Below are 14286 nucleotides of genomic sequence, written 5' to 3'. Positions count from 1 at the left end.
ACGTGCGTGCAACACATGGCTCCAGCTCCAGCCCTGATTTGCTCACGACCCTGAGGTGATTGTCTCCCTCCAGAAGAGCCGTCATTGGGTGAGGATCCACCTCCGCTAAGTGAGGCAGAGTCTAAATGTTGCTGGGATTCCCGGATGGCGTGCTTGATCGCTTCGCCTCGAGACCTCTCCAACCGCTGCGCTGAACTCTGACCTATGGCTTTTACCGGCAGTATGAAACTGTCAGCACCTCAAGCTTCCAGTGTTGCAGTAAGAGAGGCCTCGGGAAGGTCCTCGGAAAAGTGCCTTGGCAAAACCATGAGCCGTGTCTGCGAAAGGAAGACCTTTTGACACGCTGCTGTTTCAGATGAGATGTATGCTCTTTTAAACCACAGAGGAAAGAGACAGAGAGGCTGACAAGAACATGTTCTGGAATAGCCACACAGATGTGCCCACAGGCACTATAGTAATGACCGTGGGAAACATCCAACACCAAAATGAAAAAAAAAAACAGTGCAAGTGTGGACTAAAAGAAAGCCAGTTTTGTTGTGCTTATTATGAATGAGTATTTTCACCCTTGCTCATGCATAATCTCTGGCACATTTCCCTGAGTCTGTTGAATTTTATCAGTGATGGGTCTATTTTTGTTTGTTTGAGGCTCTGTCATATATTCAGCTGATCTGTGGTTTTCTAAATGTAAGCTGCAAGCATTGCCCTGCATGCAAATTTCCTTTTCAGCAACAGAGGCAGTGCATTTTCTCCTCAAGCAGCTGATGCGACTGGTGGACTGTGCTTTGTGTCGTTAAAAGTTACCACATTTTTCATGGCAAGCCCTCAGGCTGAACCCCCCCCCCTCTCTTTTTCTGTGTTGTATCATTCACCAGTCATCAGGTTTTTAAAATTATTCATCAGCTTTTTAGCCCCACAGCTTTTCATTTAATCTCAGAATGTTTAGAGTCATGTGTTCATAAGGTGGAGGTCAGTGAATAATGCTTTCAGCGCTTTGATGGGTGAATTTTTGCTGGGAACAGAAGAAGAAGAATAACAGAATAAGTTTTCAGCAGCATGGGTTTGATGGAAGCAAGGGTGAAAGTGTTTGGAATGAATAAGTTTAGCACACTGAAATCATCATGCTTCAGTAGTTTTTTGTTTTGCACTCACCTCACTCTCCATTCCGCACTCTCTCACAAACTCTCTCTTTCATATATGTATATATATATATATATATATATATTTTTTTCTTTATCATATTTTTTGTAGAACCAATCTGAAAACATAGGTCTACCATGTGAGATGATTATTCTTGGCGACAGGTGCAAGGTAGTGTGCAGGGCAAAATGCTTTCTGCTTGCCCTTGCATTTATCCACGTGGCTGGTCCCTTCGAGTCAGCTGTACCACAAGCCTCTGACTGATAGCTTGCGACAAACAGGCCTGTAGGGCTCATAGGCTGCCGTCAACTCTCTGTTCGTGACACCCCCCTCCCCCAACACACACACACACACACACACACAAACACACACATACACACCACACCGTTCAGACTGACCTGATTAATGGTTAAGAGGGGCATACAAATACAGGTCACACCTGGTCAAGGTGCAGTCCGACTCAAGCCGAGAGAGGGGAAAATAGCTCCAGCACTCCTCACTGAGCAAAGCACTTCTGAGCGCGCAACTTGAGAAATTGGTGACTGAGCACACCTGGTGGTTGATGTGGCATATAAATGACAGGAGAGTCAGTTTGAACTTCTCACAGTAGCAGGATGTCTGGATTAATTATACATTAAAGGGGAGTAGTGTTAGTCACTATATGACCTTATTTGGTTGTAAATATGTGTAAAATAATGATGTGCTGTATATGGTAGTATTAGACTTTTGCAAACATTTATTTATTTGGGTGTTTTAAGCTGTTATACATGTAGGCTACCTATATACCTGCATGTTCAGTATTCAATATTCTGTCAATAACAAAACAAATTCCATCTGAAACAATTACCAAAAATAGTACGCCCACATAAGTTATTTTTTATTTTGTAACCATAATTGAGTTGTTGATTTTTTTATCTAATGAAATATATCCTAGACAAACCAAGAATAAAATGTACCATGTTGTAGAAACAAAACCAGTCATTCCATTAGGCTCAGTACTGAAAGTGGTTTAGAGAATGAGCTTCTGTTCAACCGTGCTTGTCATAAAATAAAGGAAGCCATTTCTCTGAAGGCTCAAAAGAAAGAGAAAAGTGTATTCGAAGCAAACCGTGCATTGTAATGCCTTGCAGAGCAGCATCTAGATTGAATTGCAATTTTTTTTCTTTTCTTTTTTCTTTCTTTTTTTTACAATTTCATTGCTTTGCCAGATGGTCTGTGCAGCCAGAACTACTTCTGCGAGACAAGAGGGGTGATCTATCCTCAGCACAGAGTGGCGATGTATTCAGAGTCGTGAACATCTAATAAGGCCAGCGAGGACACTCACTCTTATTAAGGGAGGTGAGGGGAGGGTAACCTCACAGGGTGAGAGAGAGCGTGAGTGTGTGTCTGTGTGTGGGTGTGTGTGTGAGATAGAGAGAGCAAGGGAGAGAGAACGTCACTATTACCAAAATCATTTCCATTCAGTTTTCATTCAGATAACAGTCAATCAAAATGGCTAAGTGCAGTTTGGTGATTAGGCCTGATTGCCTGGGAGTATCAGAATCTTTGATGATCTTATATTTTCACAATGAAATAGCTCAGAGACAGAGAGCGCTATAATACACTGAAATGGAAGAATAGTGGTGGCCTGTTCATAGCTGTGCTATTATTCGCAATTGTTTACCTGGAGGCTTGTGAAGTGCATGACAGCTACAGCGTCTATGTCGGAGCCTATATGTGTAAACCATTGGATTTGGAATTTATTCACCTGGCCAGTCTGGCATTCTGTTGCAATTTTGAGAGTAATTAAATGTGCATTTTCCCGCAGAATGCAGCTCCACACACCTCCCTCAGCTCCCCTTGCTCAGCCAAATGAAGAAATCAGGTTCCTGTTGGTTGCTTTCCCCTATTGGAGAAGCCTGCATCCAGGCAGTGACGGTGACTGGCAGGGGCGATTGGCAGGGTTTGAGATGGGGGGGGGGGGGAAATGAGGCACATTGTGCAGCCTTAGCCAGTTCAGCAGTTTAGAACAGAGCAGCCGTTCCATCACCGTGTTGCGTCCGAATGAGCCCAAAAACACTGTCTGGGGCTTAAGCGCCTTTGCAGCTGCAATGCCGGGTGGAATGCCCACAGAAAATGGCCTGAGCTCTTGGTTCATATGTTAAAGGGATAAAAGTTAGACACCCACCTCCATTACAATGAGTGTGTCTTTGTTTTAAAAGGAGCAAAATAACTCAGAGTCATTTTGGCTTGCTTACAGACACTAGGCAGAAAAACTACTCTGCTGTAAATAACAAATGACAACGAAAACAAATAAAAACTAAAATTGAAGCCTGTAGGTACTGGATTCTCGAAGACAGAATAACAAAATTTGCCTTTTTTCATCACTTTCACCTCTGGTCAAATAAAGCTTGCTCTTTGAAATATCACAGTTTTAGGCTCGTTCAAGCCAGCAAATTCCTGAGAAGATGTTAACGATTGTCAAAATCTGTCAGATTGGTAATGAATAATGACCCATCAACTTTTGTTTGCAAGTCACACAAATTCGGATATCACTATTCAGACTGAGGTCGCATTGCAAAAAATATCAGGCCTGGATCTGATTCAGGACCACATATGGAAGTGGCCTACCCTGGAAATACAGAGTTCTCGCGAGAGCACAATTTGAATTTGCTCTGGCAATGAGTAATCATGCTCATTACCTATGCCCATGGAGCTGCACCAATCACATCAGTGTATCTGATATAGGCGGGCCAGAGGCGAGCTAAACAGATGATGACAGCGCTGCAACGTCGAAGTTGGGAATCAGTCAGTAAACATTGGTTGTAGTATGATCGAATTGTCTCAAAGTCCAGAATCAGTCAGGAAACATTGGTCGTAGTTAGCCTAGAAATCTAGACGCGCCCCTAGCGCTAGGGCTAGTCTAGCAACTCTGCGTTGGCTTGTGAGCTCCAGAAATCGAAACTCATTTAGGCCAATGAAATCGTGTATAGAGTCGTTAGGTGGGCTTAACATAATGATTGATGGCAGAGTTGCAACGGTTTGGCTTGAATTCTCTGCTACTTGAAAACAAATAAGATGGATGTTGCTGTTGGCGAACAGTGTGACACGAAGTTAAACTTTTTTATTAAGTTGGCAAACGTTTGAACTAGCCAACTAGCTCCGCTGGTGGGAAACGCATGGGACTTATAGCGCTGCCGCTGTCCTATTGCGTGCAGAGGGAATTTGAAAGACAACTGATTATCCCGCCCCTCGGACTGAGCACTGCGAACGGTGAGTGCCCAGACCCTACATTTTAATGTGGGTCTGGCTCGTCAGGCTAGGTCGTAGTGTTAACCAATTGTGTGCAGTGATATTTTCAAATGAATGCTTGGTGCCGCCCTTTGAGTTGGGCCATTTTCAATACTCATAGTCAGACCCTTAATTTTTCAGATTTGGGTCTGTATTTCCAGGCTAGAAGAGGCCAAAATAAGAATAGAAAAAGTCAGATTCCATGTGATGTGTGCTGTTATGAATGATCAGATATGTGTCACATTAACTGAAACATTTTGGATTTGGCCTGAATGTAGCCTAAAGTTATTGTTTATTGAGATAGTAAAGTAATCTCATGTAAGGTAGTGTAATGCAGTGTTTCTCAAACTTTTTCAGACCAAGGACCACTTAATCAATAATAATAAAAAAAACAAAACTCACGGACCACTAGCTAAAAGAAAGAGTAAACCTACTACAACAGTATATTACACAATAGGCCTACTCACCTTCCTTTTTGTGTCAGAGGATTCATATGATTTAAACTGGCGTAGCTTACATAGGCATGTTGCAGAACTGTTTGGATTTACATACAAGTTGGTTCAACATTGCAAGATATTATATTTTACCATGTCTGCTCGCGGACCACTTGGGATAGCTTGCGGACCACCAGTGGTCCCCGGACCAGACTTTGAGAAACACTGGTGTAATGGGTCTGCATTCAGAAGGAAGCCACTGCTTCACAACTATTAACACCATTCATTTGGAAGGTTCATACTTAGACCATAACCTTTTTGATTACTGTGCTAGAAGTCAGGGTCTTAAAAATGCAAATAAATTACAGTAGCTACATGCTGACGCCGCTTCAGAATCTGAGCAAGATTAAAGAGCAATACAAAAACATACCACCAGATCATGACAAATAGCCAAGCAAGGTAAACAACTTCAGTATATTTGACCAGACGAAGCAATTCAAATCTTCTGATTGACTGAAATTCATTGCTACAATAATACAATAATTGTCCAGTTTCCATTTACTTTTTAGGTGTCTGCTTAGGTCGACAGTTTGTTGTTTTGCCAACAGTTACATCTGAAATGGAATATCCACAGCCCATATCAGGCGTAGAGATGTGTCAAGCTCCTCATGTGTTGCAACCAGTTTGGACCTGGCCTGGATGTCTGGGTCATAAAGCTCATTTGTTCGGGCTGACCAGTCTCTGTCCAGCAGCAGTAACGCTTCTCCGAACTGAAAGAAATTACTTAAAAATGAGCCATATAGCAGCTTTGCTGTTCCCTAGAGGGCAAGTAGGGAATTCAAAGATATGAACTTCTATCCTTCCCTCTCAGCTCTGTGAGAGGCCATAGAATTGCTGCCATTTGATGTCCGAGGCATTCAATTTACATACATTAGTGTTTGCTGCCGGAATGATTTGTGCTGCATATGAAATGCTAGTGAGTCAGAGTGAGCAACCTCACAATGTCCATGCACATTGTTTTCACATGAACTATTTTGCAGAGAAGAACAGCCTTTGCAACGGTCAAGATTAGCCAAGCTATTTTCGACCACATGCAGATTTTGTAACCTTTATGCCGGATTTGTCCTGTTCCCCTGCTCCTCTCGAAAGGCCCAGTCTTTGAAACTATTTTCATACTGTATGTTTTTTTTTCTTCTCCAGTGCACAGTGGCGGAGCAGCGTTTAATCAGAATGTATTACCCTGTCCGTGTTCATACGCATATATTTTCTTTTTTGGCTCCACTGAGCTGAGCTGCATATTTCATCGGGTCATCTTCCACCGCACCTCGTGGCAGGCCCCGACACGTGCCAGTTCATTTCCTCCTTATCGCTACATGTGTTGGGTCTGATTAACAGCCATTCTCCTGGCTCATCAAACCATAACTTGATTAGTCGTAGAATGTGCATGTATGATTGGACTAATTTATGTGCACTGCAGTTAGCTCATTCTCACCCCACCCTCTCCACTCATGCTTATTTACCTCCACCCTCTCTCTCTCTCTCTCTCTCTCTCTCTCTCTCTCTCCTCCTCTTTTCAGCCCAGAGCTAGATATTAAAGACTGTAAATGAAATTTCTCTGCTTGATTCAAATAGCGGCTCTGTGAGGGACTGCACAGACAGGGGTTTGGGAAGGTTTATCATTGCTTTCCAGTAATGTTTCCCTCTTGTGCTATCTGTGGTCGGTCCAGGCGTTGTTGTTGTTGTTGTTGTTTTTTATTAGTGGCTTTAAAAACAGTTACATGCTGATGCCTTTCAGTCGGAGCCTTCAAACACAGACAGGGATATCACTGGGTGACAGGTGGAGTCTTGCCCAGGGGCTCAGTGTGCCATTACAGCTCAGTGTGGAGAAATCTTTAAACACACACAAAAAAAAAGGGGGGGGGGGGTGCAAATGGATGTGCAGGGTGTGAGAGGTATGAAACGGCAACCCCCCACACACACACACACACACACACGCTCACTCTCACACACACTCACACACACCAATTTGCCACACTCACGCAAACACACACATGACTTGCCTTTAAATGCAGTTCTTGCCACTGAGTTGAGAAATATTAAGATTATCTTTCACTTTGAGTTTGCATCAAATCATAATTACCAATTTCATCACGGGGCTCTTGATGCTAATTAATCCAGGGCCAGAGCATGGTGAACAGTATTTTTCAACAAACACTGAACGAGCCTGGGGAAAGAGGGAAAAATGAAGTGTAATTCCGGGGGGAGTCACACAGATGAGACATGCATTAGCATTTGTATTCGGTGAGTAACATTTATAACACCTAAGCACTGGCGGCATCACTTAACATTTCTATATTATTTCCATAACTCCCTCCCTCTCTCTCTCTCTCTCTCTCTCTCTGTCTCTTTCTCTCTCTCTCTCTTGTTTCCCTGATGTTTATTTCATGAGTGTTGCTCTTTCCTGTTCACTTTGAGTACAAACACTGGATACTGATGAGGAGGTCATTGTATGAGTAATTTTTGGAGGGGTTTGTGTGAATTTCACAATATTTGCTATTTTTCACCTTCAGGACCATTAAAATGATAGCCACAAATAGTATGAGCGCTTGCATATAATTATGAATTCAGGCCTATCCAGACACTGTCACTAAAGGTCATGCATGTTCTAATTACACTGTATTCTCCATCAGAGAATTACAGTTCTGAGCATCATTTTGGATTCAGTTTTTGACATTGAAATGTTCACGCAACACCTTGTAATTACAAAGTATACAACAATACATTTCATTCAATAAATATGGGGTATGTTTCATGTATGAATGCAGATTTTTAGAGCCAGTGCACATTGCACAACGGCAGGCTAATTTTGATCACTGGCGACAGGAATAGTGTACTAGACCTCACAATCAATATTTTAGAATAAAGCAATGTGATTGTAATACTTAATCCATTTAAACGAGGGCAGTATTAGATTATGTACGGTACAAACTTTCGACTATCCCGAAGTTGTTCCAGTTGCTGACGCTAGGAGCTGTCCTCGGTACTGAAACAGCGGTAGCGCTCTCATCTTGAAGGTGCTGACAGCACTTCGAACCAGCAATCGGCTTAGTGAGCGTTGAAATTTACCATCCTCTGACTGCCTGCTGATCAGAAATACAAATCAGATCCGACTGTACGTTCCAGCAAAACGATCGCGTTCTCTGCGCCGAGCGAAGGGGCGTCTCGCCGCAAGTGGCTTCCAGAGCATTTTGGTCGCTTTCCTGTGATTTTGTTAGGAAAGTGTTCAAACACAAGGACATATCTTTCTGTGAGAGGGATTCCAATTCGCGAGCATCATGAACCCGAGCATGTATTGTCGACTGAATCTGGTCACTCTTTTGCTGATTTTCTCCGCTATTGGCCCAGTTGTTCACGTTCAAGGTAAGGAATATTCATTGCTTTATGTGTATGATTGTATTTTGGAACCCATGTGTTGTCCGTTGTCTGCACTCTTGGGGTTGGAACGCAGTGCACGCAGTCTCCTCGCACGTCGTAGGACTGCTGTTTCGCCCCTTTGTCCCTTCGCCTTTCGGTCTGTGTTAACGTAGACTACGCTCGCGTGGAATCAACCTTTTCATTTTAGAACCTCTTGACATTTAATACTGCAGGAGACCCGGTTCACATAATGAAACCAATCGCTTTCTTTCTTTTCTTCACTGGCACGCGCTTTCATCACCTTAGCCAGAGAGTGAAGGTAGACACCGGACATCACAGCACCTCAAAAGTGACTCAGTTGTTGTGTCTCAATCTTTACTTAAACGATTTGTTGAATGACTTCACAAATCGCATCCTTTAATTCTCATTGAGTGTAAATATTTTCACAGTAGCCCAATTTATGCGCTATGCTATTGTATTGCAATTATCTGAAAAAGGTGTAAGTTCAACAGGTTCAGTTTGCGAGCGAGTAACATAATAGATATTGAAGTTGCTTTTCAAGACCGACTTTTCGCAGGATGCTTTCAAACTATGTCAAGTTTGGAGTATTATGTAAAATGAAAAGATTTGAAAATTATAAAAAAAAGCTTGATTCATGTTGTCTGATATTTATCAATAGATATTTCCTGAAATACCTGAAATAAATGTAGCCTAAATTAAATGCAATTATATCAGCTTATTTACTGCATACATATTAACAAACTATACTTTCCTGAAATTGCAAGAACACGACACAAAAGTGCCCTGGTACTTTAAGTCGTCTATCTAAAATAAAAGTAAACATACAAATGCATCCTTATCTGATTGCTATATTGTTTAACATTAGTAGCCTATATCACAGTTTATATATTTGCACAGTCGCAATGCTATACGCTAATTCGTTTTGTTCCTCTTCTGTGATAAAATAGCAGTGCAAAGTGAACAGTGAAAGATACCCCACACAACACACACACTTCGTCTCTACCCGAAGATTATTGAGATTCTACTATTCCGACCCGCTGATGCATTTGATTCAAGGCAAGCACACGACAAAGAGGGAAAGTGACATATTTACTCGTCTTTGAAACAACTGGTATAGTTAGTAGTTAGACGATTGAAGAGTATGGTGATACCAACGCATTCAAAAGAAGTAAAGTTTGAAATGATTGCACTGTATAGAATGCTTGTATGTGAGGGATCAAATCAGGAATAATTCATCAATGCATATAAAGCAATCTTGCGCTCCATTCATTTAATATGGGTTTCTAACCATGTCTGCCAATCTGGCATCATTCTCACGCAATCATCTTTAATCCCGTCGACTGTCTCAGACTTATAAACATCCTCTGAACACATCCCTCTGAACAGTAGACTGGATGTATTCATAGATGTTCATCACGTGTTATAATATTGTTATTATTATAAAATTTGCCAGACAACTGCTCACACACCAGGATGTAGTATTGATTGTGCACCACTTTTATCAAAATAACTACTTCACTCTGAGGCAATCTTTTCTCAAAGAGCGGTGTGTGTGTGTTTGTCAGACACTGTGTCAGTATGGAGAGATTTCGTTGTCTGGTATCAACAGGAATTGTATCTGGTCATAAAGTAGTGACTGCATGGTTCAGTTACTGCTGTAGATAGTTGACATCATGATGCGAAAAAGGTCAGCATTCATTTTTTTCATCCTGAATTGCTTCGCCTGTTCATAAACAAAGCAGTCATGAAAATAATCTGCGTTGCATAATTCAAGGAAGAGGAACATTTTAATCTGACATCCCCTTACTTCTGCCACAGCAGTCCTTTTAACATTAAAACTCACCATGAATATTACAAGATGAAACTTAGAAGCACGCACATCCTCCTCAGCCCTATTTAGAGATCAGCACAGTAATAAGAAACTAATCTGCCAGGACCCTCGTGCTTCTAATTGGACGTTGCGCGGCATCAATACCGGATCACATCTTGATCTTTGACTTCGATCTATCTCTCCGTTCTGACCAGTCACCTTCAATCAAGAGTGTTCGGCCTCTGAGGCTGCACTCAGCCTTACCTTGAAAAGCACTCTGACTAATGCGCACCTCCATCAATCTACAAGCGCCGGTGAGAGCCAGCTAAAAGCTAGCGGGGGCTTCCATCACAAATTGACACTGTGTTGCTCTCTTTGAAATGGATGAAGGTCAACAGATCTATTAACTCTGGGCAAAGTCCATCCACACACACACACACACACACACACACACACACACACACACACATACATATGCACACACATCTATGTGTGAGTATGAACTCGCAGAATGATTTAACTGTATGATATAAGATATAAATACATATACTTTTATGTGTGTGTGTGTGTGTGTGTGTGTGTGTACACATAGATACATGTATGGCTATGTGCATATCCCCAGTGTAAGCATGGCCTGTGTGTGTGTGTGTGTGTGTGCATGTGCGTGTGTGTGTGTGTGTGTGTGTGTGTGTGTGTGTGTCTTGTGGGAGTGCTGACTGATGCCCATGGTGTCTGGCGCGCTGCAGCTCTGTAAATTCACCGTGTGGCGGCTGGCTCCTGGCGCAGGAGGCCCCTCGGGAAGAGCCAGTGATTATGGGAATGTCAGAGTGGGCTGACATATTGTTCCCCGCGCCGCTCCGGAGCAGAAGGGGCCAGCCCTCCCCTACCCTACCCTCCCCTCCCCTCCCGAGAGCAGGGGAGAGGCCCTCTGTACCCAGCATGCCGCAGGAGCCGACTGCTCACTTTGGCACCTGGCCGGACTCTGTTGAGCAGGCCCTGTGTCGGTGCCACGTGCTGGCGTGCCCCTCGGAGGTGCTGTGGAGGGCCTGGTGGAAAGAACTCTTTCTCCGCTGTCAGGATCGCTCTCCTCCAGCCAGTGATTCATCAGCAGCCTGATGGCATCTGGTGAAATGGGATAGACAGGGCGACATTTTTTCTCCTCATTCCTTGCCCTTGTGTAAGTGTTTGTGTGTGTGTGTGTACGTGTAAGTGTTTGTGCGTGTGTGTGTGTGCGCGGGTGTGTGTGCGTGTTTGTGCGTGCATGCAGGCATGTTTGAGTATATTTTTGTGTGTGCACTTGTGTGTGTGTGTGTGAATGTATATGCAACAGTGTCACAGTCTGCACATTTGAGTGTTTGAGTGTGTGTGTGTGTGTATGCACGTATCTCTCTCTCTCTCTCTCTGTGTGTGTGTGTGTGTGTGTGTGTGTGTGTGGGATGGTGTAATGGGAGTTTTGATGCCGTGCCTGAGAGCCTGGGTCAGGCCCCCCTCTCCTCTTTTTGATTAAGGGCCAGACAAATGAGCGGGGAGCAGGGCTGGATGGCCTCCCGGTGCCGCGCCGGGCCGCCCTGCCACAGCTGTGAGCCTGACGGATGGCGGAGCACACCGCGGCCCGCCGGCCGAGAGCAGACCCACAGAAATATGGCCACTGCCAGCGCAATTTCCTGCTGTTAGGCGACTTCACGCCTCTACACACACACGCACACACACACACACACACATACACACACATACACACACACACACACACACACACACACACACACACACACACACACACACACACACACACACACACACACACACACACACACACACACACTCATTTGCACACCAGAAAACATCTAGGTAAAATACACACATATTTTGCACAGAAATACTCAAAGTAACATGAAAGGCTATTTGTATACAGTATTGTGTAGCCAAAATATACAGCACAGTGCTATCTATCTTCTCTGAATATTCCTATGTAATTCAATGTGACTTTCTCTGAACTGAATTGAACTGGCGTGCACTTTGACAACACTCCATTATGAGATCAGTACCTTTTCATTACTCTGGCTACAATGCTGCCACAGATTGAAAAAGACTCACACGTGCCATGCAACAAAGAGGCGTTCTTTTCTAAAACATCTGGATGGCCAGCTTTTCATTATGACGTTAACACTGTCTGACATCCAGAGGCCGTATGAAGGTGGGGAGGAGAGGGAATGAGAGAGGGATAAATGTGTGTGTGTGTGTGTCAGTGTCTGTGTGTCTGCGTATGTGTGTGTGTGTGTATTTTTACACAATGCCACTGGAGATAGAAAAGGAGAGACAGCTGAGGGGAGTGTAGGGGTGTGTGTGTGTGTGTGGGGATGGGGGGGTGCTTTGTTTGCTAGATTGAACACCTTGTCAATCACTTGGTATTGGAATCGATTTTGGCTGGATGAGCCAGGGCGTAAATCCAATGCCAATGCTGGTGTATGGCACAGAGCCTAATTGTAAAAGCCTAATTCCTGATCTGTTATATTTCGGCAGTTTTGTTCCTCGTGTCTGCACTTGACCTCAAAATGCCACAATATGTTTTTACTCTAATTATTGGAGATGTTATCCTTCCCCCGCAGCATGCACACACAGAGAACCCCCCTGCACTCATACACACACACACACACACACACACACACACAATATTCACATGCACACAAACACATGCACACACACATGCATACACACACACACACACACACACACACACACACACTCACACACACAAAATATTCACACACAGACATGCACACAAACACATGCATGCACACACATATGCACGCACGCACGCATGCACGCACACACACACACACACACACACACACAGGGACCCAAATGCACTTTCTGCAAAGACACACACACACTGGCTCCAATCTAGCTGAATCTTGCAGAAAATCACGCCTGTGAGTCTGAACTTGTTTTTCTGCACATTAGCACCCATCAGAAGTGAATTGGGGCTCTGCCGTCTCCTCGCACCTCCTCCCCCCAGCTCCAGGAGGAGGATGAGATGAGTCTGTTTTTATGTTCTCAAGTAATCTGCGGCCATGACTGTGCGAGACAGCCACGCTGCCCGGGACGATGGTTTATGTCCCTGTCCAGACACCGTAAATCCCCACCGTCGGCGAGCACACACAAACCTCCGCCGTCACAGGGGCAAGGGCTAAATCTCATTTTAATGGTTTGTGTGGCATTTCGGGAAACACATATAGTTTGGGATGATGTGCTGGTGTCAGTACTGTCTGCCTGTGCACTGGGCAGATCATTATGGTGACGGCCAGTGACGAGGGGATGTTTATGTGTGTGTGTGTGTGAGTGTGTGTGTGTGTGACAATGCTTTCCTCATTAGATGAATTACAAGTGTTGCAGTGGTTTGTCTGAATGGCTCGTGACATGTTGGTGTTGGTGAGAATGCTCTTGTCAAAGATCAAAGCAAGAGATTACAATGAACCATCAAAAGCCTTGTAAATCAGCTCAGTATTCACTACAGATACACGACTACATTTTCAATAATTTACGTGAGCTGTGAAAGTAATTTTTGTCACAATCTTTTATAGACCTTTATCATGGAAGATAAAGTTTTGACTATTGCGATAATGCCTGGTACTTCTTGCATTTTAATTTAACATTGCCATGAGCTGCTTATTTAGAGTGTCTCATAGTGTTCAACCAGACAGTGTTTTATTTTTATTTTTTATGTGAACAATAGTCTTATAATCCTGATTTTTTAAAAATATTTGTATACCTAGGTCTAATATGCAGTGTGTGTAATTGGCAATCTAGATTACATATAATTTCTGTATTATTGTTATCAACTGCATGATGTTAGGTATGACCAGAACTGTCCCATTGCCCCCACTGATATGGTGAGTTTCCTACAGTATTCACAGGAAATAGCATTTATGAGACACATTTAGCCAGTAGCATAGTGGTAATCTGGAGAATCGTGAGAATTCCTGGTTGGCTGGTAACGGTTTGAGGCCGGGTTGATTATGAGGGGGTGATACAGATGTTTGTATGTGTTCTTTGCTGCGTCCTGCAGCAGCACTGGACTGTGCGGTTGCAGACTCTCTCTCTCTTCCCGCGGCTCCTTCTACACAGCCCTGGTAATAATGTACCAACAACGATAATGACCTCACATGCAGGTATGAGATACATATGAGATGGATACAGATT

General features: G+C 43.5%; 1 protein-coding gene across 4 annotated transcripts in view; it reads left to right on the top strand.

The window, feature by feature from the left end:
* The first annotated feature begins 7930 nt into the window (after positions 1–7930).
* sez6b (seizure related 6 homolog b) overlaps positions 7931–14286 on the top strand; it is a 153484-nt gene continuing 147128 nt past the window's right edge. For all 4 annotated transcript variants that reach the window (XM_048264412.1, XM_048264411.1, XM_048264410.1 and 1 more), the window contains exon 1: positions 7931–8261. In XM_048264412.1, coding sequence (XP_048120369.1) covers positions 8177–8261 — 85 coding nt within the window. In that variant the 5' untranslated portion in view covers positions 7931–8176. The remainder of the gene's footprint in view (positions 8262–14286) is intronic.

Source organism: Alosa alosa, chromosome 15, assembly GCF_017589495.1.
Source record: "Alosa alosa isolate M-15738 ecotype Scorff River chromosome 15, AALO_Geno_1.1, whole genome shotgun sequence".
Lineage (NCBI taxonomy): Eukaryota > Metazoa > Chordata > Actinopteri > Clupeiformes > Clupeidae > Alosa > Alosa alosa.
This window is presented reverse-complemented; position numbering and strand designations above follow the sequence as displayed.